The following is a 24887-nucleotide window of genomic DNA, read 5'->3' on the forward strand; positions in this document are numbered from 1 at the left end:
TTAGTTTTAAATATACGTGATGATTGACTCCTTTCACCTTCTTGGTTTTCCATTCACCGAGAATGTAACTTACCAACTGACTTTTCAATCAAGATTCTATTTATGATATTTCATTAGATCTCAATTCAGTTCAGCCAAAACTCTATGCTTGCTAATTCTTTGGAATTCAGTGTAGCATTCCTGTACTATAAATACATGAATCATAATTGATATCTTAATTTATATCCTTAAAAGGCCATGGTTTAAAATATACAACCTAGAAACAACATTCCATAGAAAAAGTATTTTGCCTTTTTGGTGCATTTTTTTTCTCCATGGGAATGTTGCACATATACTTTAATTATTATGTGGTGTACGTGTTAAAATAAAGGATTTTGGGAGCACTGTATAAAGGGATTTATTTATTGTTTCTTTAGTGTCACTATTAGATTTTCAACCTTGTTTCAAAACAGCCTGATTACAATTGCTTCTTCATTTTTGAGCAGCATAAACAGATTTACAGACACATGCTTCAGTTTTAAAATATTTCAGTGCAACATTTTTTTGTCGAAGAATAGATGTGTTAGGTTGGAATTCTCTGCAAAAAGGCAGCAGAATCATTTGTGTGAACAAATCAAGCTCTGAGAAAGTTACTGAATACATGCATAATTTCCTTTTTTTAGGTGAGATTTTGAGGAACTTAACATTCATAGGTCAATACAGAAAAGTGCTGGAGAACTGCTGCAAGTCCTGCAGCATTCATAGGGAGGCAAAATTATATAACCAATGTTTCAGGCCTGAGCCCTTTGTCATACCTTAGAGCTAAATCAGTTGTCAAAGTTTGTCTTGTCATGTGTACCTGTGCAAATAGGAGATTCGAGCCCACTGTCCTCACTAGCAGTGCGCATCTGAGCATCCTTTTATCACTATTAATGGCACAAAGAAGGCATAGCTATCTTTTTCTTCCACTGAGGTATTTGCATGAATTGTTTTTTGTTGAACAAGAAAATGTGACGTAAATTATATTTTTAAGTCTTGCTGTCTGATTTCGTTGTCTTTATTTTCAAAGTGTTTTTTGTAAAATGTAATGCAAATATATCCTGTATACTATGTTAATTTTTATTTCACATTCCTTACTTTATTATTTTGTTTAACTTTGTGGCATTTTCCTCTCTCATATCCCTTCTTTCACCCTGTCATTTATTGATTTGTGGATCTAATTCCCATCATTTCCATCTTCCCACTTGCTCCTTAATAAATGTTTTTGTTTATTTTCATATTGTATTCCCAACACACTCAATTTCAATGTATTTGTTCATACTCTTCTAATAACATTCTGGTACGTTTTAATTCGTTGAACTCTCTACCACGATTTTATTTTTAGAAATTGTATTAATCTTTAACCATTGGAAATCAACTTGAAAACAATCACTGATCCATCTGTTTTGTAATCCATTATTTCCTCAACTTGTGATTTTAGGTGTCATGGGGCCAGATCAATGTATCAATCACCACTGCTACATCTCCTGAATTTGCTTAGTCATTTTTAAAAAATCTAAATATTGATAAACTTCATTTGTATCAGTTTATTGTTCTGTGTGTAGAAAAGGAATAAAAAAATTGTTTTGAAGCAAGTAAGTACCACAGAAAACAGCTCAAAGCATTAAAATGCATAACATCTCATGTGCCACATCACTGGCCAACCATTCTACAATCATATTTAGTTAGAAATGGCATTTAATCTTTCATTTACAGTTAATGCTATGTGGAATGCAAGAAATTGACTTATCTGATTGGCAGAAGAATACCATCTATCGTCATTACACGAAGAACAGCAAGCCAATCCAATGGTTCTGGCAGGTGAGTATCGCAACTAATTCAGCAGTAAGAAGGACTGGGTATTCATTTTGTTATTATAATAGGTCAGTGTAGGTGCAGCTGCTCCCACTGCAAGTGAGCCAAACTTTTACTTGTGCCTGTGCTCCTTGTGACAATTTTGACAATGGAATTGTTCAACTATTTTGCTCACTTTTGCAGGATACTAATTTGCTTCTCCCAAGCATGTTGTCTCAATGTTCCATACAAATTTAACTTTTCTTAGCTACTTCTTTTCACACCTGGAAATTGATCAGTTTGACCTGATGTCATGACATGATGTGCATCTTTTAAAATGCAACATTGTGGGAATTAAATCAAAGAATACCAGAAAGTCTGCAAGGTTTGAGAGAAGCAATATTTAATTCAGAGAGAGGCAGACTGTTTCAAGGACGACAGCAGAAATGTAGGAGAGCAGCATAATAAGTGAATTGAGCATTTTGGGACTATCTGGTAAATTCAAAATCAACTCAAACATTAGTTAAAAGATAAAGATGTACCAGAAGGAAGAAGCTGGACAAATATTACTCCCTCATGAAGCAGAATGTTCATGAGTTGTTATATTTAGGAGAAACTAGCTGCAAAGATAAATGAAGCTTCAAGTTTTTGCAGCAGTTGTACAGTAGTTGCTTAATGCTGAAAATGACAAGTGCACATTTTCCCAGACCACAGGGGAAATGTTAAACTTGGTGCTTGTGTTTGTTAAAGTACAGCCAAACCAAACTCGATTCTGAAAGAGAGATAAATGGAGAAATCATTCACTGTTTTTAAATTCACCATAAATCAGTGTTGTATGAAAGCTGTAATTGTGAAAAATAAATATACCAATGCAGGGAGGGGAGATGATAGATCAAAATTCCAGAGCTGTTGCTTAATTACTGTATATCCTTTATAATTGTCGATACCATGTAATAGTCAACTCCCCCCTCCCCCATTTTTGGCCCCAAAACTAGGTGTTTTGTTATGACCCGTGTAAAAGTCGAAGCCCCCATTTTTAGCCCCAGCCACCCACACTCACGAGCTCCTGACGCACCGGCTGCCCATCCATCAGAGCACCAGGGCGTGGATCCTCGCCCAAACTGCCCATTCATCCGGGCTCCCTTTGCTTCGGCCACCCACCCATTCAAGCTCCCGACCATGGATCTTCACCCCGATTGCCCTCCCATCCGAACTCCCGAAGCCTCAGCCCCTGACCATCTGAACTCCTGACCACAGATCCTTGCCCTGGCTGCCTGCCCATCTCTGCTCCTGATGCCACCCACCTGCCCATCTAAACTCCTGACTGCGAACCCTTGCCCTGGCCAGCCGCCCATCTGAACTCCTGACGCCCTGATTGCCCGCCAATCTGTGCTCCCAACCCTAGATTCTTGCCCTGGCTACCCTCTCATCTGAGCTCTCTATGCCCCATCCACAGACTTGGCACCTGGTCCCGGCCATCCGAGCTCCCGGCGCAGGTTCTTCACTAGGTCAAAAGTTTGGCCGTATAAAATTTGACCCCCTTTTTTTTTTTGGCCTGAAAAAATGGTCCAAAGAATTTGACAATTACACGAGTATATACGGTATCTTGCACAATTTGATAAGATTAGAATTTTGTGTTTTCTTATTATGCTGCCAATCTGCCTTGACATCCGAATGAAGCATTTATTAAAAAAGAATGAGTACTCAAATGCTTTTATTTTCTTGAAGGTTTTTTCTATTTTATTTCAAAACAAAATGATGTGAGTCTCTTGAGGGCATATTCATTTTTCTCAGGAACTATGATTCATGAACTGCAAATTTACAGAACCCCGGGAAATTTCAATTCCTCTTGCAAAATGATTAATTTTGCAATGCAATGACTCAGGAATTGATGCAACATTCATCAAGTTCAGAACATAATTCTGAACTATAGCTGCTTTTTAATCCATTTATTTGTAACTACATTTAAAATGAAAATTAATTATAAACTGAAAGAGGCTGGGTTTTTATTTAAATAATTTTTCTTATGCTGTTTTTCAGTATTTGGAACTATAGCTCAATATAATATCCTGACTTAAGGCATTGATCTCAATTTCAATATTCCTAACTCAGATATTCAAACTCATTTACTTCAACACAGATTGAAAACTGAGCTTGGAGTGGGGGGAGCAAAAGATGTTGGAAATCTAAAACAAAAACAGTAAATGCTGGTAAAACTCACTGGGTCAGGCAGCATCTGGGGAAAGATTGACAATTAATCATTTGAATGAAGGGTTTTTCAGTGACTCTGAAGGAACTCTTGCTTCTCTTGTCATACTGTCAGCGGCACCAGGCTACACTACTGGTGACTCTGCCTTTCAGCAGGTTGAAGGGAATTTTGTGTAATATTATATGTTCTATACTATTACGTGACATTAAAGGAATCTTGATATGAAATGTTAGTTCTGTTTATCTTTCCACAGATGTTGCCCAGTTTTTCAACAATTTTTTTTATTTGTAATTGAGGTTGGTCTGTATTACCTAGAATTACACCAAGTTAAAAATTATGTAAGTGGGACTTCAACAGAATTCATCATCTGATGAGATAGCTGATCTTACAGAATAAATGAGCTCTTAATAATAAATACTTGCTATGAATTAATTGTCATGTGTGGTTTCCATGCATCTCTGCAAACAGGTCATCAAAGAAATGGACAATGAGAAACAGATCAGACTATTGCAGTTCGTCACTGGCACATGCCGCTTGCCCGTTGGAGGTTTTGCTGAGTTAATAGGTAAAAAAAAATCATATTACCTGTACAGAGCTTTTATTTCAGATTTTCTAGTTTTGCCTTATGGAAATGTGTTTTTAATAAATTGTAAAGCAACTGTTTTCAATTAAGATTATAACCATCAGACTTTTAATCTCAATCACTTTATGAAATTAAGACATTGAGATCTGTTCATATGATTCATGATGCTCCAACCACCTGAGTCCGATGGTTGTGTGGAGTTAGTACACTGTCCCTTTAAACATGTGAGATTGTCCCCGATGCCTTAGTTTTTTTCCATAGTTTGTGGATTAATTGGCACCTGTAAATTAGGTAATGTAGGAGAATTGGCAAGGATTGTGGAGATTTAATTAATTGGCATGTATGAGGATATAGATCACAGGGAAGGAAGAGTTACTATGCACTTGAAGGACTGAATGACTATTTTCTAAATTATAAGGCAAGATAAATCATCTCAGACCAGTCAATCTTAAAAGCAGCATTGGTCTCTCAATAGAACCCCTCCACACATACACTTTCCCTTATTCATTCTGGAAAGTAACTGAGCTCTCTCCCAAGCACATTGATGTGATTGAGGACGAGATCCTGGCACCATGGCGATCAAAGAGGTAGCACATACCAACTTTCTGCATGCAAATGAATTTCCTGCACTTCCATTTATTATTTAAGATTACAAAAATATCTTTAGACATTTCATATTTTGAGTTTCAAGTGAATTGTTCAAATTTATTTGAGGATCTCATGACTACTTTTAGTTCAGATTTTATGTGGCTTCAAATGTTCAGGTATAAATTCTTGAAAATCTGTTCAGCAAGATTTAGGTAGGAATCAATCAAGAGAAAATGGATCCCTGATATTCAGATAATGAAATGTATAATTCATACAATATGCATTTTACTTTAGGGAGTAATGGGCCACAGAAATTCTGCATCGATAAGGTTGGAAAGGATAGTTGGCTTCCAAGAAGTCATACGTGGTAAGTAAAATTGAAAAGACATTGGAAAAATAATCCACGAGTAAAAAGGTTCTGTGAATATGCACTTTCAGAAATATTTGCTGTTTATTTGGTTATTAGTTGGCTTGATTATTACCATACCTAAACATTCCTTCTGTGCACCACCAGCTACACTGTGAATGCAGTTTGTCCAAAGGTAAAGTATAGCACACAAACTTGCCTAGTCTACTCTAAACCCATGAAGGATGAAGGTTTTAGTGCATGGAAACACCATCACCTTGCATGTCCTCCAACTCTCACACCATCCTCTCTTGGAAATATACGGCCCTTTCTTCATTGTACTGTACATAAATCCTGAAACTCCCCATGCAAGCAGAATGGTGAGAGTAACTTCATCAGAAGGACTGTAACAGGTCCAAGAAGGTGAGTCTCAACTACCTTCTCAAGAGACATTATTGAGGAGTTTTTGCTCATAACTTGATGAGGGGCTCTGGCCAGAAATGTTTGTTACATATTTTTGCCTCCAGTGGAAGTAGCATGCCCTGCTGAGTTTATCCAGAACTCTGTGTGTTTACTACGATCACAGTGTCTGCAGACTGTCATATTTCACACTCAATAACACTGGCAATGCACAGATCTTGAAAAATGAATATTTTTTAAAAGTACACGCACATTTTTAAATTCTTGGCTCATACTGTCCAAACTTAAAAAGCAGTCACATGCTTTGAAACAATGTTTTTATTATTTTGTTTTTAAACCATGATATATGTTTGGATATTTATGTAATTTTGTCACTAATAACTTTTATCCCTCACATTATTTTGTTTTTAAACCATGATATATGTTTGGATATTTATGTAATTTTGTCACTAATAACTTTTATCCCTTGGATGGGAGGAAAACACGAAAGCCTGCAGACACCATGATTGAAGGGAAAAAAAAATGGTGGAGAAACTCAGCAGGTCAAACCAACGTTTCGGGCTTGAGCCCTTCCTCAAGGGATGAGCCTGCCTACATTTTGCTCATATCTTGATGAAGCCTGAAACATGGTTATGTATCATTTAATACACTGTTTGGCTTGCAGCTGCAGAATTTTTCCAGCATTGTGTTTTTGGCAAAGTTAGATCAGCTCACTTAAAGAATGCAACATTTGCAATCTGTTACAGTGAAAACAAAAACAAAAATTCAGAATGGATTGGAGATACAATGTTAAAAATACTTCTCAGTGGCATTAATAATGCTGTAAATTATAATATTTAGCATTATTAGAACATCTTTAATCGTGGCGCAATATAATTTTAAGCAGTCATCTGCTGACTCAAAACCAAATCAGTGGCAAAGATGAGTTTTAAGGAGAAAGTGGAGAGGCAGTGAGATCTCGGGAAGCAACATCAGAGCATGGAACCGAGATGGCAGTGGTGGGGTGAAGGATGTCAGGGTGGAGGAAGAGTTTAGATCTGGAGGATTGCACAACTGATGGAAAGGAACTGAGGATACAGGCTCCAGTGTAGGTCAGCAAATGGAATTTGACATGTTGCAGTGTGAAAGCTATAATTTAGGATGAGCTGAAGTTTAAGAAGAGTTGAGAAGGGAAAGCTGATCAGCTAAGCATTGAATTAATTGGTTCTGGAGGCAAGTGATGCAAGACGAGTGTTTCAGTTGGAAGTAGATGTCATGATGGAAAACACAGCCAACATAAGTCTGTGTGGCAATGATCTCCACTCTAGCTTAGGAACTTTCAAAGGCCTCGGGCCGAGTTAAGATCAACATTCAATGCAGAGAATGATTTAAAAAGAAATATTTAATAAAATGTAATATTAAACGTGAGTATAATATACTCCTATGTTTGATCAAGATGGTTATAATTGGTGAGTTTAATATTCAGTTTTACAGTGTCTCGAAAGCTGAAAGTTTTGGTGCTGTGGATATTCACCATTCTCCAAATTTCCCAAAATGTTTTTACTGGCTTCACTCGAAAGTAGGCCTTACATCCCCAGCCAGGGAGGGAGTTGCAAATTTACAATGTATTCACTGTATTGCCAAAAGAAGAACTAATGTTATAGTAGTCCCACTGTTAAATGCCAGCAACAGGCTTAATCCTTTAATGTTAACACACTTCAACACTAAAATTCACAAATAACCACCTGTTCATTTTATAATCTGATCCCCTAATTATTTTAACTGTTCTTCATCTCATTTTCCTGAAGTAAATTGAATGGATATGTATTGCAGTTTCTGTTTCTTTCTTGGCTGCTACCATTTTGTTGCGAGAAACAACTGTTTGCATGGGATAAAAACAGACTTCAAAGACTGAGTTGTGTTCAGAATATAAAGCTGCTTCAATTGCAGAACTATTCTGAATTTCAATGGCAACCAGAATTATTCAAGTTATTAAACTCAGCTCTGGGCAGTCGCATAGCTCCAACTCCCACAAAGTCAAGAAGATCTTTCCTTTCCCGCTTGTTTTATCTGTTTATGGGACGTGGATGTCATTAGCAAACAGATTTTTTTTGGGGGGGGGTCTGTTACATAATTGCCCTTGAACCATTTCCAGTGCCCTTGTTGATGATTTGTAAAATCAGACCTTGCTTTGAGGTTGTTCAGAGCAAAAAGGTACCTGGCTGCATAAAATTGTCATCTTGGGCTGGTGTCGTTCTGCTGTCCCCCAGCATTAGTCATGAAGCTTTAGTCAAGGAAAACAAGCATAGATGTGAATCTGGTGGTAACATGTGTGCCAGATTTCCTTTCTGCAAATTAGTGTACCAGATGCATTTTTTTTTGCAAAAGCCAGTTGTTTCATGAACAATTTCTGGCACTAGCTTTTATTTCAAATTTATTTATTTCACGGAATTTAAATTCGTCAGCCGCTATGGTAGGATTTTAACTCGTGTCCGTTGATCAGTAAGAGGACAATGCTTGAGAAACTCAGCAGGTCAAACAGTGTACTTTATAGAGCAAAGATAAGGAAACAGAACCAACGTTTCAGGCTTGAGCGGTTATAATCTGAGCCCCTAATTATTTTAACTGTTCTTCATCTCACTTCCCTGAAGTATTTTTTTATCTTTGCTACATAAAGTACATTGTTGACCTGCTGAGTTTCTCCTGCATTGTGTTTTTACTTCAACCACATTGTCTGCAGATTTTCATATTTTGCTTCTGCAGATCAGTACTCCAAGCCACTGAGTTACTGGTGCTATGATGTAATCACTGTAACCCCAATTCTTTATTGACAATTTATATTCAAACAAATCTCCTAATCATTGTTCCTGTTTTTAATTGAACAGATCACTTTCCATTTCCTGTTCCTCTTGTCCCCAGTTGAATAATGTTAAATTCAATTTAGTAAAATTGGAGCTGAAATGATGAAAACATTTTGGAATGTACCTGAGCATGGACTGAGATTTTATTTCAACAAACTCAGTTGGTTATTTACACTTCAACAAATGAGCTCTTTTTATTCTGTACTTGTTTCTATCTCAGTCATATAATTGAGAAAGATTTGCATTAAAGCCTATTTGAAATAAGGAATTATTTAGAAAATAATTAAAATGATTCAGAGCTAATTAAGATTATGAAATATGAGTGGAAAAAGTGAGTGTCTTTTTTTTTTGCAGCTTCAATCGCCTGGATCTACCCCCATACAAAAGTTATGAGCAACTCAAGGAGAAGTTACTATATGCCATTGAAGAAACGGAAGGCTTTGGTCAAGAGTGATGGATTCTCAGCTGCAGAAGGAGAACATTAAAAAAAGGAAATCTCACAGGCCATTGAGGAGTCAGGCAACCTCGAGGAACTTCTAGCCTATTTTTTTTTCTTCCATCTGTCCCTTTAATTCATCTCCATATACATTTTTTTATCCGTTAGCCTTCAATAAGTTGAATGAATAATTAACATTTCTTTCATAATTGAGAAACAATTATGGCCTCCAACACTTCCTTCCCACCCTCTCTATTTCTGGCAGGCATTTCAGGATTTCCCAAGCTTTGCCCTGGGTTTTTCCAGCCAGTTTCCACTGCTCTCACCTTGTTGTTCTTGGGTGATTTCATTTCCACTTGCCTTCACGTGTCCATCTGTTGCCGTCTAGTGTGCAATCATCTTCCATCTCAAGCACATGGCCCAACCATTTCTAGTACTCTTCTAAAATCAGGCCTTGGTTTAGGGTTGTTTGGGGCTGGTGACTTTGTGCTGTCTTCCAGCATTCTGCACCCTGGAGAAATATTGATAAATCTCAGTGTTGTGGTTTGATAATCTTTAGACCATATTTAAGTTCCTGAAAGTGTCCCTGACTGTTGATGTTTTTTTCTGATATCTTGGCTTTTTCCACTGTCCTGTCTGATGGTGGATACATGCAAATATGTCTGCATTAGTGATAACATAATTTTATATTCCTACTGGTGATAGTGAAGCAACTTTCAAGGTCATATTATTTGTTACTCAGTTAATTTTAGTCTGATTTGCTGTATTGAGTTCTTTTGATTCTTTCTTGCATGCGTGTTGGGTAGGTGAAAAGGGAATGAGGTATCTACAAAGTTCAAGGAATGTGAAGGTATCATCTGTTGTCTCTTGACACACGCTCTATTGGTTGCCATGTTGTCCGTTAGCAGTATTGAAGAGCATTGCAGACATGCTACCGTTCTGTCTTCAGAGCTGAGCAACACCATGTAAAGTTGGCCTAGATACTTTTAACGATGTGAATTGTGCTGTAAAACATTCCCATTCCCATAGTGTTCCACAGGCTAGTCCAAGAATGCTGTTGAACATTTTCTCAAATCTTTGAAATTTACGTAGGGATACCATTATGTTTTAAGAGTTAAAGATCTAGTCTGTGCTACTGTACACACTCCTAAAATTGGACCTTTTTTTGTTCTGGGAATCCTACCAAGTGCTTTTGATATTTGAGGGACATTACCTAGGCATGGATGAAAACGTAATATTATGCCAGTTAATGCAAACATTAAATACTTCCTTCTTGAGTATGTTCAATTTAATTGATGCACTCATCAGGCGCCTTTCCCCATTTTTTGGACTGATGTTTGTATAAAGGTACAGGGGCTGTTAACTTGAGATTTATTTTGAACAGCTCTAATGAGCTTTCTCATTTTTTTTAAAGAATGCAGTATCATGAGGTGGTCTTGTTTATTGCAGAATGGTGTGTTTGTTAACTTTTGCTATTTGCTACTTGTATTATAGATGGTTTCTTGTTTGATACCAGTAGCTATATACAGTGTAGGCAATCAATGCCATGTTTTTGGTCCATTCCTACCTGGTCTTTGATCTGCCAATGTGCCTTGCTGTAGAGCTTAAAGAATTTGACTTTCATCTTCTGGGATTTTACATCTGGAATCTGTGACCTCAAGGTTTGTGTGGTTCCATCTCACTCCTGCTTGTCATCTGACCAGGCATTATCATTATTTATAGACTATTGACATTTTGTTTTGCTCCTCATCTCTTCAACATGGCTTTCAAGAGCTGAAACCTGTTCTTTGACTGTGGAATGAAAAATTTCTTTAGTTTGCTGAAATCCTGCCGTTGTACGTCTCTTGTGCAGTGGCTCCATTTTAATTCATCTCTGCACACCCACATACTCCTGTTAACTTTTCTTTGTTTCCATTCCCTTCACCTATCAAGGCAGTTCGTGTTAGGTGAAGCATGGTGCTCTTATTCAATCTGCCTATGATATGATGTAGAATTTGTCACTTGTTTCTTTATCACGGTAAATTTTCAGATCACACAGTGAATCAGGATAATTTTGCTGTGCTTATTTTCTAATCTAGATCTCATAAATTTGTTTTTGTGGGCTTCCACTTTAGCAGGGTCGCTCCATTCTCCTCTTCTAAAGGATGGCATCACCTTTGAGGTGTATCCATCCATCATCCCATCAAGAACACAGCTGTTGTTAATCTTCCTGAATGAGGCATCTACTGTTGGTAACACTTCATCTTTGCTGCGATCAGTGGCAACTTTTCTATTTTGAACATAATCCATTTTTAACCAAAAAAGTTGGTGTATTTTTCTTGAAGTCCATGTCAGTCTTCATTGCAAATGGTTTTCTTTGAGCTTTTACCACTGATTGTTGACTATTGCATAACCTGGAGGACCAATGTGGTTTTTTTTTGGCCTGGCCTTTCCTCTTCAGAGGAGACTCAGTTGGGTCTACTGGGAGCCAGCACAGTCCATGGATTGGGGATCACAAGCTGGACTCCATAGTGTGTATCTCTTTAAGTAGGTAAAATATCATTGCAATAATATTTTTATTGAGTTCATTGACTTCAAAATGAGCATAAAACAATAATGGTAATTGTGATTCCCCCCCCCCCCCCCAAAGCTTTTAGTCAGGTTGTAAATATTTTGTTAAATTAAGTGTGTGTAACTGTTAGACAATCCTGAAATTGCAGGTTTGTAGTTTGCGTTGATGCTCAAAGGTGAATCATGAGGTCCAGCAGAAAATGTTATATTTGTGGCACAATCTTTGTTTGATGGCATACTTAAACTTTTATACTGCATTGTTGCCTTTTAAATTTTTTATTTGTTTTAAAATTTTCTGCACCAGCGTGCAGAACTCGACAGGCATTTTATTTTCTCTTCAAGTGCAACTAACTAGTTGAATTGATTTATCACTTTTCAGTAATAGTGTGATACTTAGGTTAGAGTGGAAGGTTAATGTAATAAGATTTATCATCCAACTGCTTATTATGCAATAAGATTTTAAATTTGTGGCTTTTAGTTTATTGGAAGCAGTAAATACTGGAACAAAATGAAGTTATTGAGATCAATTTAAGACTAGAATCATATTATTAAAACTCTCACTGTTTAGTCTTCATTTTTAACTACGTATTTAGTGCAATGGCTATGGCATCAAAAGTTAAAACTTAGTAAACTTTATTTGTAATTTTTCCAGACTTAGTGTGTTACATGAATATATTTTAAATATTACCCAAGAAAATACTGGCTTCATTTTACCTTTTGGCTCTGCTAGATTACTATCTTGGCACATATTAGTAAAGAAATATTCAATATTTTAAATAAACCCATTGTATAATCAAAACAACCCAAAATCTCTTGTAAATGACTATTTTTTTTTGAAAATAGAGAACCTATTGTGTAAAAAGAAAAAGTGTATATTTCTTTTCCCTGAACTATAGCAAAGATCATAAGTTTTAAATGAATGTAATTGTTGATGAATGTTCCAAAAAAGTGATTAATGTTATGTGCTTTTTTTGGCTATAAAGAATGCAGTGTGGTGCAAGAGACCTTATGCTCAGATTGTACATTAGTTAATTACTGACTTTCAGGAGACAATGATTTCTGTTATAATGTTCATACAATATTTCTGGCTTTTCAATTGGTGTTGCAAATTGTTTGAATTTTAAGCATCAGTTATAATGTTGATTATTTTTGTGTCAAAATGAATTGATCATTGATAAATAATTGAAACTTTAAAAAAAATATATGGATGATTGCTGATTTGGAATATTGCAAAGTAAAATCAATTTTTGAGGAAGAATTTCTGTTTTGTGTAATAAAACTGAAGACTTTTCACATTGCATCCAGATGATACATTTCTAAAAAAAATATTGTATCCATGTAAAATGTCACGACATTCAGTGGTAATCATACTGGTTACTCTTTTGAATATAATTCCCACTTCTGCTCTTACTCTGAATAGTTTTTTCCAGATCATCTTCACTCATTTAAGACTTAGTTGATCAAAATTTGCTTGTTTTAGTCAAGGCACACAAAAATGCTGGAAAAACTCAGCAGGTCATGGCCATCAGAAGTAAAAGATTATCTTCGCTTTGGGCCTGAGCTCTTTGTCAGGAATGTGATGTTCACCAATTTGTCCAAATGCCTTGGAAGGATCATTAGAAGGAAATAGCCACCTCACAAACTACCCACCTGTCCACACCATTAGCCCCCTACTGCCCCATCTGTGACAGAATCTGTGGGTCTTGTATTGGCCCCATTATACATCCAGATCCCACACAATCAAAGATTAAGTAAAGCATCCTCAATCTCAACTGTCTTAGAAGACTCAAGATTTTTCTTTGGTAATTTCAATCAAAGAATTCATGTCCTAATGTGTTTTTCGTTCCCTTATGTAATTGTTCAAAAAGGCTAGAAAAAGTTCTTGATGACTGATGGGGAACTAAAGTGATGTCTTATATTAAAAAGTAGATGGAACAAGTTCAGGATTGAGCCTGAAAGGGTAAGGGAATTATGTTTTTAATGAAAGATGAAGTATGAAAATGTCTCGTACCAAAATTGCAATAATAGTTCAAGATTCCTTTATTGTCATGTAATGGCATAGAACAAGTAATATTACATGAAATTGCCTTCTGCCTGCTGAAAGGAAAAGAGTCATCCTCAGTGTCACTGGCACCCCTTACAGTATAAGAGAAAGAGAAGCAAAACAGAGTTCTCTCAGAGCCACTGAGTATCCATGGATTCTCCTCCAGGGCTCCCAAAGTCTCTGCAGCCACAAAGACTCCAGTTCGATCCATTGGCAAAGTGAGCTCCAGATCCCAACCTCTGACACAATCAGAAAGCCTTCAGTTCCCAAGGTCCTTCAGGAGCCCTTCTTACCCTCAGCCCCCTCTTGAATTGCAGATCCCATACCAGTCTCCTGCAACCCGTGTGGATCCCCCCTGATTGCGTTGCCACAACCGGAGAATCCCTCAGCTGCTGAGCCCCTTGCTGGTCCGCTACTGTGATCACCTTCCTTGTTGGGTTCTCTCTTCTGTTTCTCCTTCTCAAAGAGTGGACGGTTCTCCCCATTTCAGGTGCCTGTGCTGGCCCACTGCTGCCTGGAGTCTGCAACTCCCTGAGGTTACAGATTGCAGAATTTTGGTTCAGAAACTTGACATACATATTAAATTCTTTAGTAAATGATATAATCTAGATGGGGACAAATGTATGATCTAATATTCTTAGGTTTTAACAAGGCCTTTCATAAAGTAGTGCATAGCTGACTTGCCATCAGGATAGGAGAAATATACAATCTCGGGATTGGTATATGTATGGAGGGGATTCACAATAATTAGAAATTGCAATGCAGTTTAACAGGCTAATTACCATGTAAATAAACTACCCTATTTCTCTGGAGCCCCTTTCAGAGCAAGAGAGATGAAAGGCAGAGGTTTTGTATAAAACTTTTATAAATGTTTTGTTTTACCACCCCCGAACTATTTTGCACTGTTTGCATCTCTATTGAAATGATGATACAGGTACAGAATCTTTTATCTGAAACCCTTGGACCAGAGACTCTTTGGAATTTGAAATTTTTTGGATAATAGAGAATAATAGTAATTGCACTGATTTCAGATTGGTGCAAAACAAAGCTACTCTCCAACTAGAAGGGTCTCTGGACAGGGATGGGGGAGGGAAGTGACAGTGGCACTGGACAGGAGATTGTTTGTTTCATGACAAAGCAGAGGTATACGTTCATTTCTTCATTGTCAAACCCGCTCCATCAGCACATGGTCAACATCTATGGTTTTTTTGCCCCATGTAATGTTTTCCTATTATTGGATTGTGCAAATATATTTGAAATTATGGCAGCAGGACCAACTGATTTATCAAAAAGAAATGAATATCAATGAAGAAGTGTTCTGGGTAACTTATAAGGTACTTTTTAAAAAGAGGGGTGAAGGAGTTTGCCAAAGTAGACAGAAAATCTATCCTTATTCAGGAATCTGAGACCAAATTAAAAATCAGAAAAAACTCAGGAGCCAACTGTTGCCCAAAAAGAATGTGCAACCTTTCAATTGCATGAACTATTGGAGGCAAATTGCCTAGATGGAAATAAAAGGAAGCTTCATCAGCACAGGACAAGAATGGTGATGAGATGAAGTGAGGAGAGGCTGGGTGAAGGTGTAGAAGTTGGACTGAAAAGCCAATGCTTTTAATTTAGTGACAACATTTTTACTTATTTCAAGTTTAAATTTCTGTGACAGTTGAAAAATTTTTTACATTTTTTGAGTCTCCACAGTCTTTAAAATTGCAATCAATTTTATTGTAGAACAATTGTTGATCTTAATTTAACAAAATTATTCCTGTCATTCCTTTGCATTCATTGGAAAAGTTCAGTCTTGCCATGAAGAGGTTAGTTTCTTTCATTTTCTTATATTGCACCAGTTTGTATTGCATCATTTCCAGGTCCAACCCAGTTGTATAATCGAGTCCCTTTGGTGGTTCCACATTTCTGGCATATTCCTGAGAATAAGATGTTGCTGATCCCTCCAAATAAAACATAAATAAGATAATTTCACTGACAATTCACATGTTCACAGTTTCAAATATTTCACATTTTATAATGGTTGGTTTATTTTGACTGACTCTTATCACATTTTTTTTCCTGTCCTTTGAGTTTAAAATGGGTTTATTATGGTTGGCTGGTAGCCATGCAAAAAAATACAGTAGGCTTCTGTGTAGTGTCCTGAGAATCACGCTAAAGGGTTGAGTTCTCGATTGCAAATACACGTCATGTTCCACAACCATGACAGTGTAGTTCCAGAGTAAATTCTTACCTAGACTGAACTAATATGAAGCAGATGAAGAGGGCAAGTGAATCATGGAGATAATAAAAGGCTAAGGTTAGTCGAACCTTCTTTATTGCAACCAAACCGATATATTATTTCTGATTACCAAATACTGATGTGGGTAGAGTTTCAAAGTTAAAACCTTTCTATTTTTGAAATCTGATCAATAATTCTTTTCAATGTTCCTGTAAAGATTCATTAAAAAGTACATTTTTACATGTAAAAGATCAGAATCATGAAATATGGTGCTTAGCAGCAGCTTCATTATAAACCATATTATAAACCATCTTACAATCACTATAAAAAAATTAAAATATTAGTGCATGAAAAGTAAGGCAGTATCTGTGGTTCATTGATTATTCAGGAATCTGATGACAGCGGGGAAGAAACTGCCCTTGTGTCGCTGAGTGCTCGTCTTTAGGCTCCTGTATCTATTTCCTGGAGGTAGCAGAGTGAAGAGGACATGGGGACTTTGAGGATAGAGGCTGCTTTTTTAAGACCGCCTCATAGATGTCCTCGATGGAGTGAAGTCTGGAATTTATTGTCCTGAGAGCTGACTCCTCCATACCAGACAGTGATGCAATGAGACAGAATGCTCTCCATGGTACACCTGTAGAAGTTTGAGAGTGTTCAGTGACATACCAAATCTCCTCAGACATCTCACAAAGTATAGCCGCTGGCGAGCCATCTTTGCGATTGCATCAACATGGAGGCTTCAGGACAGATCCTCAGAGATGTTGACATCCAGGATTTTGAAGCTCTTGACCCTCCCCACTACTGAGCCCTCAATGAGGAATGGGTCGTGTTCCCTGCTTTTTGAAATCCACAATTATCTAGGTTTTGTTGATGTTGAGCGCAAGGTTGTTGTCACTACCCCTTCGACGAGCCAATCTATCTCCCTCCTGTACGCTTCTTCATTGCCATTTGTGATTCTGCCAACAACTGCGGTCTCATCGGCAAACTTGTAGATGGCATTGGAATTATGCCTGGCCACACAGTCATGGATATATAATGAGCACGCATCTTTGGGGTATGCCTGTGTTAATCAATGAGGATGCTACATTGTTTCTAATTCATAATGACAGTGGTCTTTCAATGAGAAAGTTAAGGATCCAGTTGTAGAGGTGGGTACAGAGGCCTAGAGTTTGTAGCTCCTTGACCAGCACTTAAGGAATAACGATGTTGAACGCTGAGCTATAGTCAATGAAGAGCAGCTGTATGTATGAATCGCTGTTTTCAAGGTGATCCAGAGCTAAGTGGAGAGCCAGAGATATTGCATCAGATGTGGAGCAATTGAGACAATAGGTGAACTGCAGTGGGTCCAGACCTTGGCTTAGGTACGTGTTAATTTTGGCCATGACCAGCCTCTCAAAGCATTTAATCACCATAAAACTTAGTGCTACTGGGCAGTAGATGGTGAGGCAGCCCACACTACTCTTCTTGGGTATCGGGATGATGCCCTTTTGAAGCAGGTGGGAACCTCTGACTGCAGCAATGAGAGGTTGAAAATGTTTGTGAACACTCTAGCTCACACATGTCAAACTTTGGCCCGCGGGCCAAATTCGGCCCATGATATAATTGTATTTGGCTTGCAAGATCATTTCAAAAATGTATTAGAGGTGACCCGCCCTGCAGCGAGAGCCGATGCTGTTTTTTGGTAATGTCACCCCCACCATCCTCCCCCTTCATTGCACATCCTTCCCCACCCCCTAACTATCCCCTCCCCCCCTAAAACCACCCCTCTTAAAAGATGGCCAGAATATTCTCAAAAAGGAATCCAGAATGGTAAAGTTCCACAAACCTTCTGCTGGGAATCCTAACAACACCCGGGCATCAGATCCAGGGGATGCGAAGGGAGCAAGAGTGTTGCAGGTTGACCGTGCAAACTTTGAGAACGGGGAAAACAAAATTGTAACACGAGAAGTCTGTCGATGTCATCAGTCAGCAAGCCAGTTGGAAGGGTCCCCGCACAACCAGTCACTTCTCCCACCTGTCGAGCGGTGCAGCAGATTGGCGAGCACCTGTGATTTCCTGTCGGCGTGACGGACATGGCAGGCTGCGCACGGCCCCCGCTGTTCCGCAAAGGCTGATCGGCAGCGCACTGGGCCTGAGTGGGTGGGTAAGCAGGGGTGGGCAGAGGGTGTAGGTGAGGAGTAATGGGCAGGGGAAGTTATGGTGGTGCAAGTGGCAGTTAGAGGGAGGGATGAGTAGAATGAGGGGTGGATAGGGAAGAGGTAAAAGGGGAGGGGCAGGGCGAGTAGGGGAGGGGTGATTAGAGGGTGAGAGACGGATAGAGGGAGGAACAGGTTGAGGGGAGAGGCAGTAGAGGGGCGTGTATATGATGGGATGGGTAGAGGCAGAGCGAGTGGAGTGAGGGGTGAGTAGAGGTTGGGTAAAGGACTGGTCAGGTAGAGGGATAGTGGGTCGAGGGTGAATAGAGGCCTAGAGCCTGAGGAGTGAGCAGGAAATGCTGAGTCCTGATGCAGGCCAAAATGGACACAGCTTGTGAATGCTGACTACATCTCCACAGGGACCAAATAGGTTTCCCTCAGGTCAAGCAAAGGGTGAACTTGAGCTACCTACTCCTGACCTGTAACATTATCCTCCTAAAGTTATATCCTAAAGTTTAACATTACATATGTTGAAAGAAGAGAAAACATGCAGATGTTGTTGAAAATTTTCAATAAATATTTAGTTCGGCCCTCGACTTAGTCCAAGTTTTTAATTTTGGCCCTCCGTGAATTTGAGTTTGACACCCCTGCTCTAGTACTCTGCCAGCTACACTGTCAGGACATGATGCTTTGTGAGGGTTCACCCTCAGACAGATATCACAAGGTCCTCAGCCTCTCCATGAACTCTAGTAGGCACTGTTTGGTTCTTTTTCTCAAAGCGGGCATAGAAGGTATTTAGCTCATTGAATAATGAAGCATCACAGCCATCTATAGTGTTCGCCCTCGCTTTGTAGGTTATAATGGCTTGCACTCCCTGCCATAGCTGGCGTGTATCTGTCTCAGTCTCTACTTTCTCCGGAATTGCCACTTTGCTTCAGAGATGACCTTCCAAGATCAGCAATACCTTTTAAGAGTTCTTAAATTGAGATTGTTCTTCTCAGTGTAAATATTTATGGGATATTATTTCAATGAAACAGTTGTACATTGTCTGGCATGCAATGAAAAACAGTGTCTTAATACTTCCAGTCTTGGCATTGAAATTTCCTCATCCCGAGGTACCTGTGATTTTTCAGAACAATGACAGACATTAACAGTACTGAGGCCATTTGGTCTTTATCTCCATGCTGAAAATTCCACGCAAACTATGAATGTTCACGGACATTATTTTCCAACCTTAATGACTGAAGGAACTTGCTTGTCTGAAAAGGATGGAGTTGGATATTATTGCTGTAAAGTCTTTGGAAGTGGAATAAAACTCTTTGAAGAGACAAATTAGCATTTACCTTTTTTTGTTCCCAAAAGAGTAAATATTATGATATTTTGTATCCCAGATCCTTATCCTTCCACATTTATCTCTTCCTCTTTCATTGCTCTGGTCCCAATAATATATCCAAGGTGATAAATAATTAATCATCTTGGTTATTATGTGGGCCCTCTCGTATTTTTCTTCTCCTTTTCTGGGTCCTACCTCTTCGCCTGCCTTCTGTAGGGACTCCATTCCATTTTCTCACTTCATCCTTCTCCATTGCATTTGGTCTGATGATGAGATGCGCTCAGGTGCCACTGAAATCTCTTCCTTACTGAACCAGGGCTTCCTGCTACCATAGTGGAGAAAGCCTTTGAAGTCATCTCATCTTTTTAAATTTCATAAAAATAATAACCCAATAAATAACTCTCTCACTAAAACGGTTGGATACCTTGGATCAATTCAACTTTTAAGACTGATTTTATTCGGTTAAGGATAGCATGGAGTATGGAGGTAAGGCGTTGATCAGCTCTTGATCCTAATGCAGTGGCAGGAGTATAATTTTTTTAAATTGGTGATTGTATTGCAACTAAGAACACAGATAACTAGAAATTATTAGTTGATTCAAAGTTTATATTCCTGTTCAAATCAAATTAATTTATTACTCCTTTCAAGGGCTTTGACATAGAAGTTGGCTATTGTACAGACCTTTGATCCCACCCTGATATTTTTTAAAAATTCTGTAAATACAAGACTTCAAAGGATTGAATTCTATGGATAGATTCCACATCATTGGTATGTAATGCCTTGACTTCAGAAGACAGAGATAACCTAATTAAAATATTTAAATTGATAAGGTGGATGGGAAAAGATCCATGATCTTAACATTAGTGCTGGACTGTTTGAAACTGAAATCTGGAAACAATTTAAAAATATTCATTCACAAAAATCTGGAACTCCCTGGCTATAAAGTCTAAATGCTGGACCAAATGAAATTTTCAAGATTAAGTTGCATATATTTTCATTTAGTGAAGGTATTCAGGCAAGAGGTAGCAAGACCTTGTAAATAGGAAGGGTAAATGTGATGAAATAATGGAGGAAAACTAATTAGTGAATGCAGACTCCTTTTCCTAATAAACATAACACTTATCATTTCAATTTCTCAACTCTGTTGTTATTCCTTCTGCATCTGAGACAGAAAGTTGTGCTACTCCAATAAAATGACCTTCCAAAGTGTGAGTGCTGTCATTTTGGAGCTGCTGCTTTTGGATTAAATAATAGAATCTTGCCAGTATCTTGGATGGATGTAAAGGACTTGTTGCTCTCTATTAGTAAGTTAGGAAGTTATCCACTAGGCCCCAAACAATGCCCACCCTTCATTAACACTAAAGCAGATGATCTTAATTGGCTTTTCACCTACATTTCACCTTTCCTGTCCTCCTAACTATGTCCAACTAACACCTGTTGTATGTTGAAAAAAACCGCACAAATGCTGGAGAAACTCACCAGGTCAAACAGTACCTTTATGTAGCAAATGTAAAAATACATCACCAACGTTTCGGGCTTGAGCCCTTCATCAAGATGTGAGTTTCTCCAGCATTTGTGTATCTGTTTCACTTAACCACAGTGTCAACAGAATCCTGTGTTTTACCCATGTTTTACCTGTTGTAGGTTGGTCTGCGCTCCTCCCGTCCCCCACCCCCCACCCATTCTTCTCTTTCATTAGCCTTTTTATTCAGGTGCCTGTCTGCATTTTGCTTATTCCTTGAAGAAAGGCTCAGATCCAAACTGTCAGTTGTGTCTTTTCCTCCAGTGGTCGCTGCAAGACCTGCTGATTTCTTCCAGCATTTTTCTGTTATTACTAAAATCACAGTGTCTGCAGACTTTAGTGTTTAACTCAAAGCAGATTATCTAATTATTTGACATCCTGTCTGCTGAATATCATTTGGATGCTGCTTTCATGTCTCAAATGAATGACCACACTTTAACAACAAAATAAACTGTGAAGATGTTTGGGGATGTCCTGAGATAGCTGTGGAGATAGCTAATGTTGTTCCGCTGTTTAATACTCCGATTAATCTGGGGAATTGTTGGCTGGTGGGTTTGACGACAGTAATGGGTAAGTTATTGGAAGTATCTTCAGAGACCAGATAAATAAGTACTTGGATGGACAGTGTCTAATTAGGGTTAGCCAACATGGATTTATGATGATAGGTCTTGTGTAACCAATTATATAGAGTTTTTAGAGGAGGCTACCAGCAAAATTGAAGGAAAGATAGTGGATGGTTGTCTACATGGACTTTAGTAAGGTCTTTGACAAGGTTCCACATGAGAGGATAGTCAGGAAAATTCTGTCACTCACTATCCAGGATGAGGGAGTATATTGGTTTTGACCAGAGAGGGCAACCTATGACCTGCAATCCAATCCGGCCTGAAGCTCCGCAGTCCATTTATCTGGCCCGCGCCCTAAATTTACCCAGCCTAAATTCATCTGAACAGCACCGCTGCCATGCCACACCACCCCTCACCCCCCCGAGTCGGACATCACCGAAAAATCAGTGCAGCCTGACATTCAACCACTGACTCACCATCTAGCCCATGCATGGTGAAAGATTGTTGCTCCCCCCCCCCACACACACACACACACACACACACACACACACACACACCCTGGTTTAGACATTGGCTTTGTGGGAAAAACCAGAGAATGGGAGTAGATGATTGCCTCTCTGACTGGAGGCATGTGACTAGCAGTGTGCTTCAGGGATCAGTGTTATTGTTTGTCATCTAATATCAACAATCTGTAAGATCATAAGACATAGGACCAGAAATAGGCTATTCAACCCATTAATTCTTCCCCACCATTTTCCTATTTAGCCCACTGCCCTGGCCTTCTCCCCATAACCTTTGAAGCTCTAGCTAATGAAGAACCTGTATATCTCTACCTTTAATGTACCCAATGATTTGGCTAGTCATGGTAAATTGGACTAGCAAATTTGCAGATGAATTTAGAATATTGTGTGTAGGCCAAATTTAGAGTATTGTGTGCAGTTTTGGTCACCTAACTACTGAAAAGATATCAATAAGATAGAAAGAGTGCAGAGAAGATTTACTAGGATGTTACCCAGACTTTAGCAATAGATTAGGACTTTATTACCTAGATCGTAGAAGAATGACGGGAGATTTGATAGAGGTATTTAAAATTGAGTGGGATAGACAGAGTAAAATGTAGATAGGCTTTTCCCTAACATCGAAGTACTCGAGATGGCAGAGGTCGACAGCATCGAGTCCACGCTGCTGAAAATCCAGCTGCGCAGAATGGAGGACCATCGCCTTCCCAAGATCGTGTTATATGGCGAGCTCTCCACTGGCCACCGTGACAGAGGTGCACCAAAGAAGAGGTACAAGGACTGCCTAAAGAAATCTCTTGGTGCCTGCCACATTGACCACCGCCAGTGGGCTGATAACGCCTCAAACCGTGCATCTTGGCGCCTCACAGTTTGGTGGGCAGCAACCTCCTTTGAAGAAGACCGCAGAGCCCACCTCACTGACAAAAGGCAAAGGAGGAAAAACTCAACACCCAACCCCAACCAACCAATTTTCCCCTGCAGCCGCTGCAACCGTGTCTGCCTGTCCCGCATCGGACTTGTCAGCCACAAACGAGCCTGCAGCTGACGTGGACATTTACCCCCTCCATAAATCTTCATCCGTGAAGCCAAGCCAAAGAAGAAGGGTGAGATACAAACTAGAGGATATGGGTTAAGAGTGAAAGGGGAAAAGTTTAGGGGGAGTATGAATGGGAACTTCCATCACACAGAGAGCGAGGGTGTGGAACAAGCATCCAGCTGAAGTGGTGAATGCGGGCTCAATTTTAACATTTAAGAGGAATTTGGACAGATACAGGGATGGGTGAGGTATGGAAGGATATGGATTGGGTGCAGGTCAGTGGGACTAGGCAGAAGAATTGGTTTGGCACAGCCTAGAAGGGGTGAATAGGCCTGTTTCTGTGCTGTAATGTTCTATGGTTCTAATGGGGGTGTAGTGGACAGTGAGGAAGGCTTTCAAAGCTGGAAGCAGGATCAGGTCCAGCTGTAAAATTGGACTGCAAAATGGCAGATGGAATTTAATGTGGACTAGTGTGAGGTGTTGGCCTTTAGGACTTGTAGGGCACTGGGGAGGGCAGTAGAACAGAATTTAGGAATACAGATGTATAATCACTTGAAAGTGACATCACAGGTAGATTGGGTTGCAAAATGCTTTGGCTTTCATAAATCAGTATTGAGGACAAAAGTTAGGAACTTTTGGGCTCATTTAAAAAAGGATGTGCTGACGTCGGAGAGGGTTCAGAGGAGGTTCATAAGGCTGATTCTGGGAATGAAAGAAATATCATACGAGGAGTGTTTGACAGCTTTTAGCTTATATTCATTGGAATTAAGGAGAATGTGGGGGAGGGAGAGGAATCTCATCGAAACACATCGAATGTTGAAAGACATGGACAGAGTACAAAGTTTGTTTCCCATGGAGGGAGAGTCTAGGACAAGAAGACACAACTTCAGGATTAAACAGTGTCCACTTAGAACAGAGATGCGTGGTAAATTTGGAATTCGTATCACAGGCAGTTGTGGAGGTCAGATCATTGGGTATATTTAAGGCAGGTTTACTAGGGCATCAAAGGTATTGGGAGAAGGCCAGGTAGTGGGGGGTGAGTGGGAAAATGGATGTTGTCTTCATCTATCCAGGCAAAAGATATGTTGGAAAATATTCAGTCAGGTTTTCTTGGTTCTGAACTACTGAATCACTATCCTGAGTCTGATAGCAAGAGACTACACCACCCCCCCTCCCCCCACCATCAACCCAAGGTCTTATGAGTTGATAAGATAGCAACTTGCTTTATGTAGCCAATTGACAATACGTTTCAGGTGATGCCATCAATGGGCAAGCACATAGCTCCAATGGCTTTTACTCAAAGTGGAATCTCACCATTGTAGGTTATTTGTTTGACATGCATGATCTATGGATGGGGCCCCATAATCAGGGTGAATCAAGTCTTGTGTTGGCTCTTGTGTATTTTATTGATGAGAGAGTTCTTACAAGATATAGGAGCAGAAGTAGGCCATTCGGCCCATCGAGTCAGCTCCGCCATTTCATTATGAACTCATCCATTCTCCCACTCAACCCCACTCTCCTGCCTTCTCCCCATAAAGAATAAGCTGTTTGTAGTCGATGGGAATTTGATGAGCAAGTTAGAAAGAGATGCAAGCACAATTGTATCTCACAGCTGAAATGGAAAACTGAAGCCCAATACAGTATTATAAGAAAACTTAAAATAAAGCCAGACATGATGTCAACACTACAGCAAGTCAGACAGTACATCTGTCTCCTCTCCATCACTGC

At 39.1% G+C, this 24887-nt stretch overlaps 1 protein-coding gene across 5 annotated transcripts in view; it reads left to right on the top strand.

The window, feature by feature from the left end:
- Window positions 1-13034, top strand: part of wwp2 (WW domain containing E3 ubiquitin protein ligase 2) — a 185902-nt gene extending 172868 nt beyond the window's left edge. For all 5 annotated transcript variants that reach the window (XM_069901300.1, XM_069901298.1, XM_069901299.1 and 2 more), the window contains 4 exons: window positions 1735-1839; window positions 4490-4586; window positions 5487-5559; window positions 9153-13034. In XM_069901300.1, coding sequence (XP_069757401.1) covers window positions 1735-1839; window positions 4490-4586; window positions 5487-5559; window positions 9153-9252 — 375 coding nt within the window. In that variant the 3' untranslated portion in view covers window positions 9253-13034. The remainder of the gene's footprint in view (window positions 1-1734; window positions 1840-4489; window positions 4587-5486; window positions 5560-9152) is intronic.
- The last annotated feature ends 11853 nt before the right edge of the window (window positions 13035-24887 follow it).

This window comes from Narcine bancroftii, chromosome 10 (genome assembly GCF_036971445.1).
Source record: "Narcine bancroftii isolate sNarBan1 chromosome 10, sNarBan1.hap1, whole genome shotgun sequence".
Taxonomy (NCBI): Eukaryota; Metazoa; Chordata; class Chondrichthyes; order Torpediniformes; family Narcinidae; genus Narcine; species Narcine bancroftii.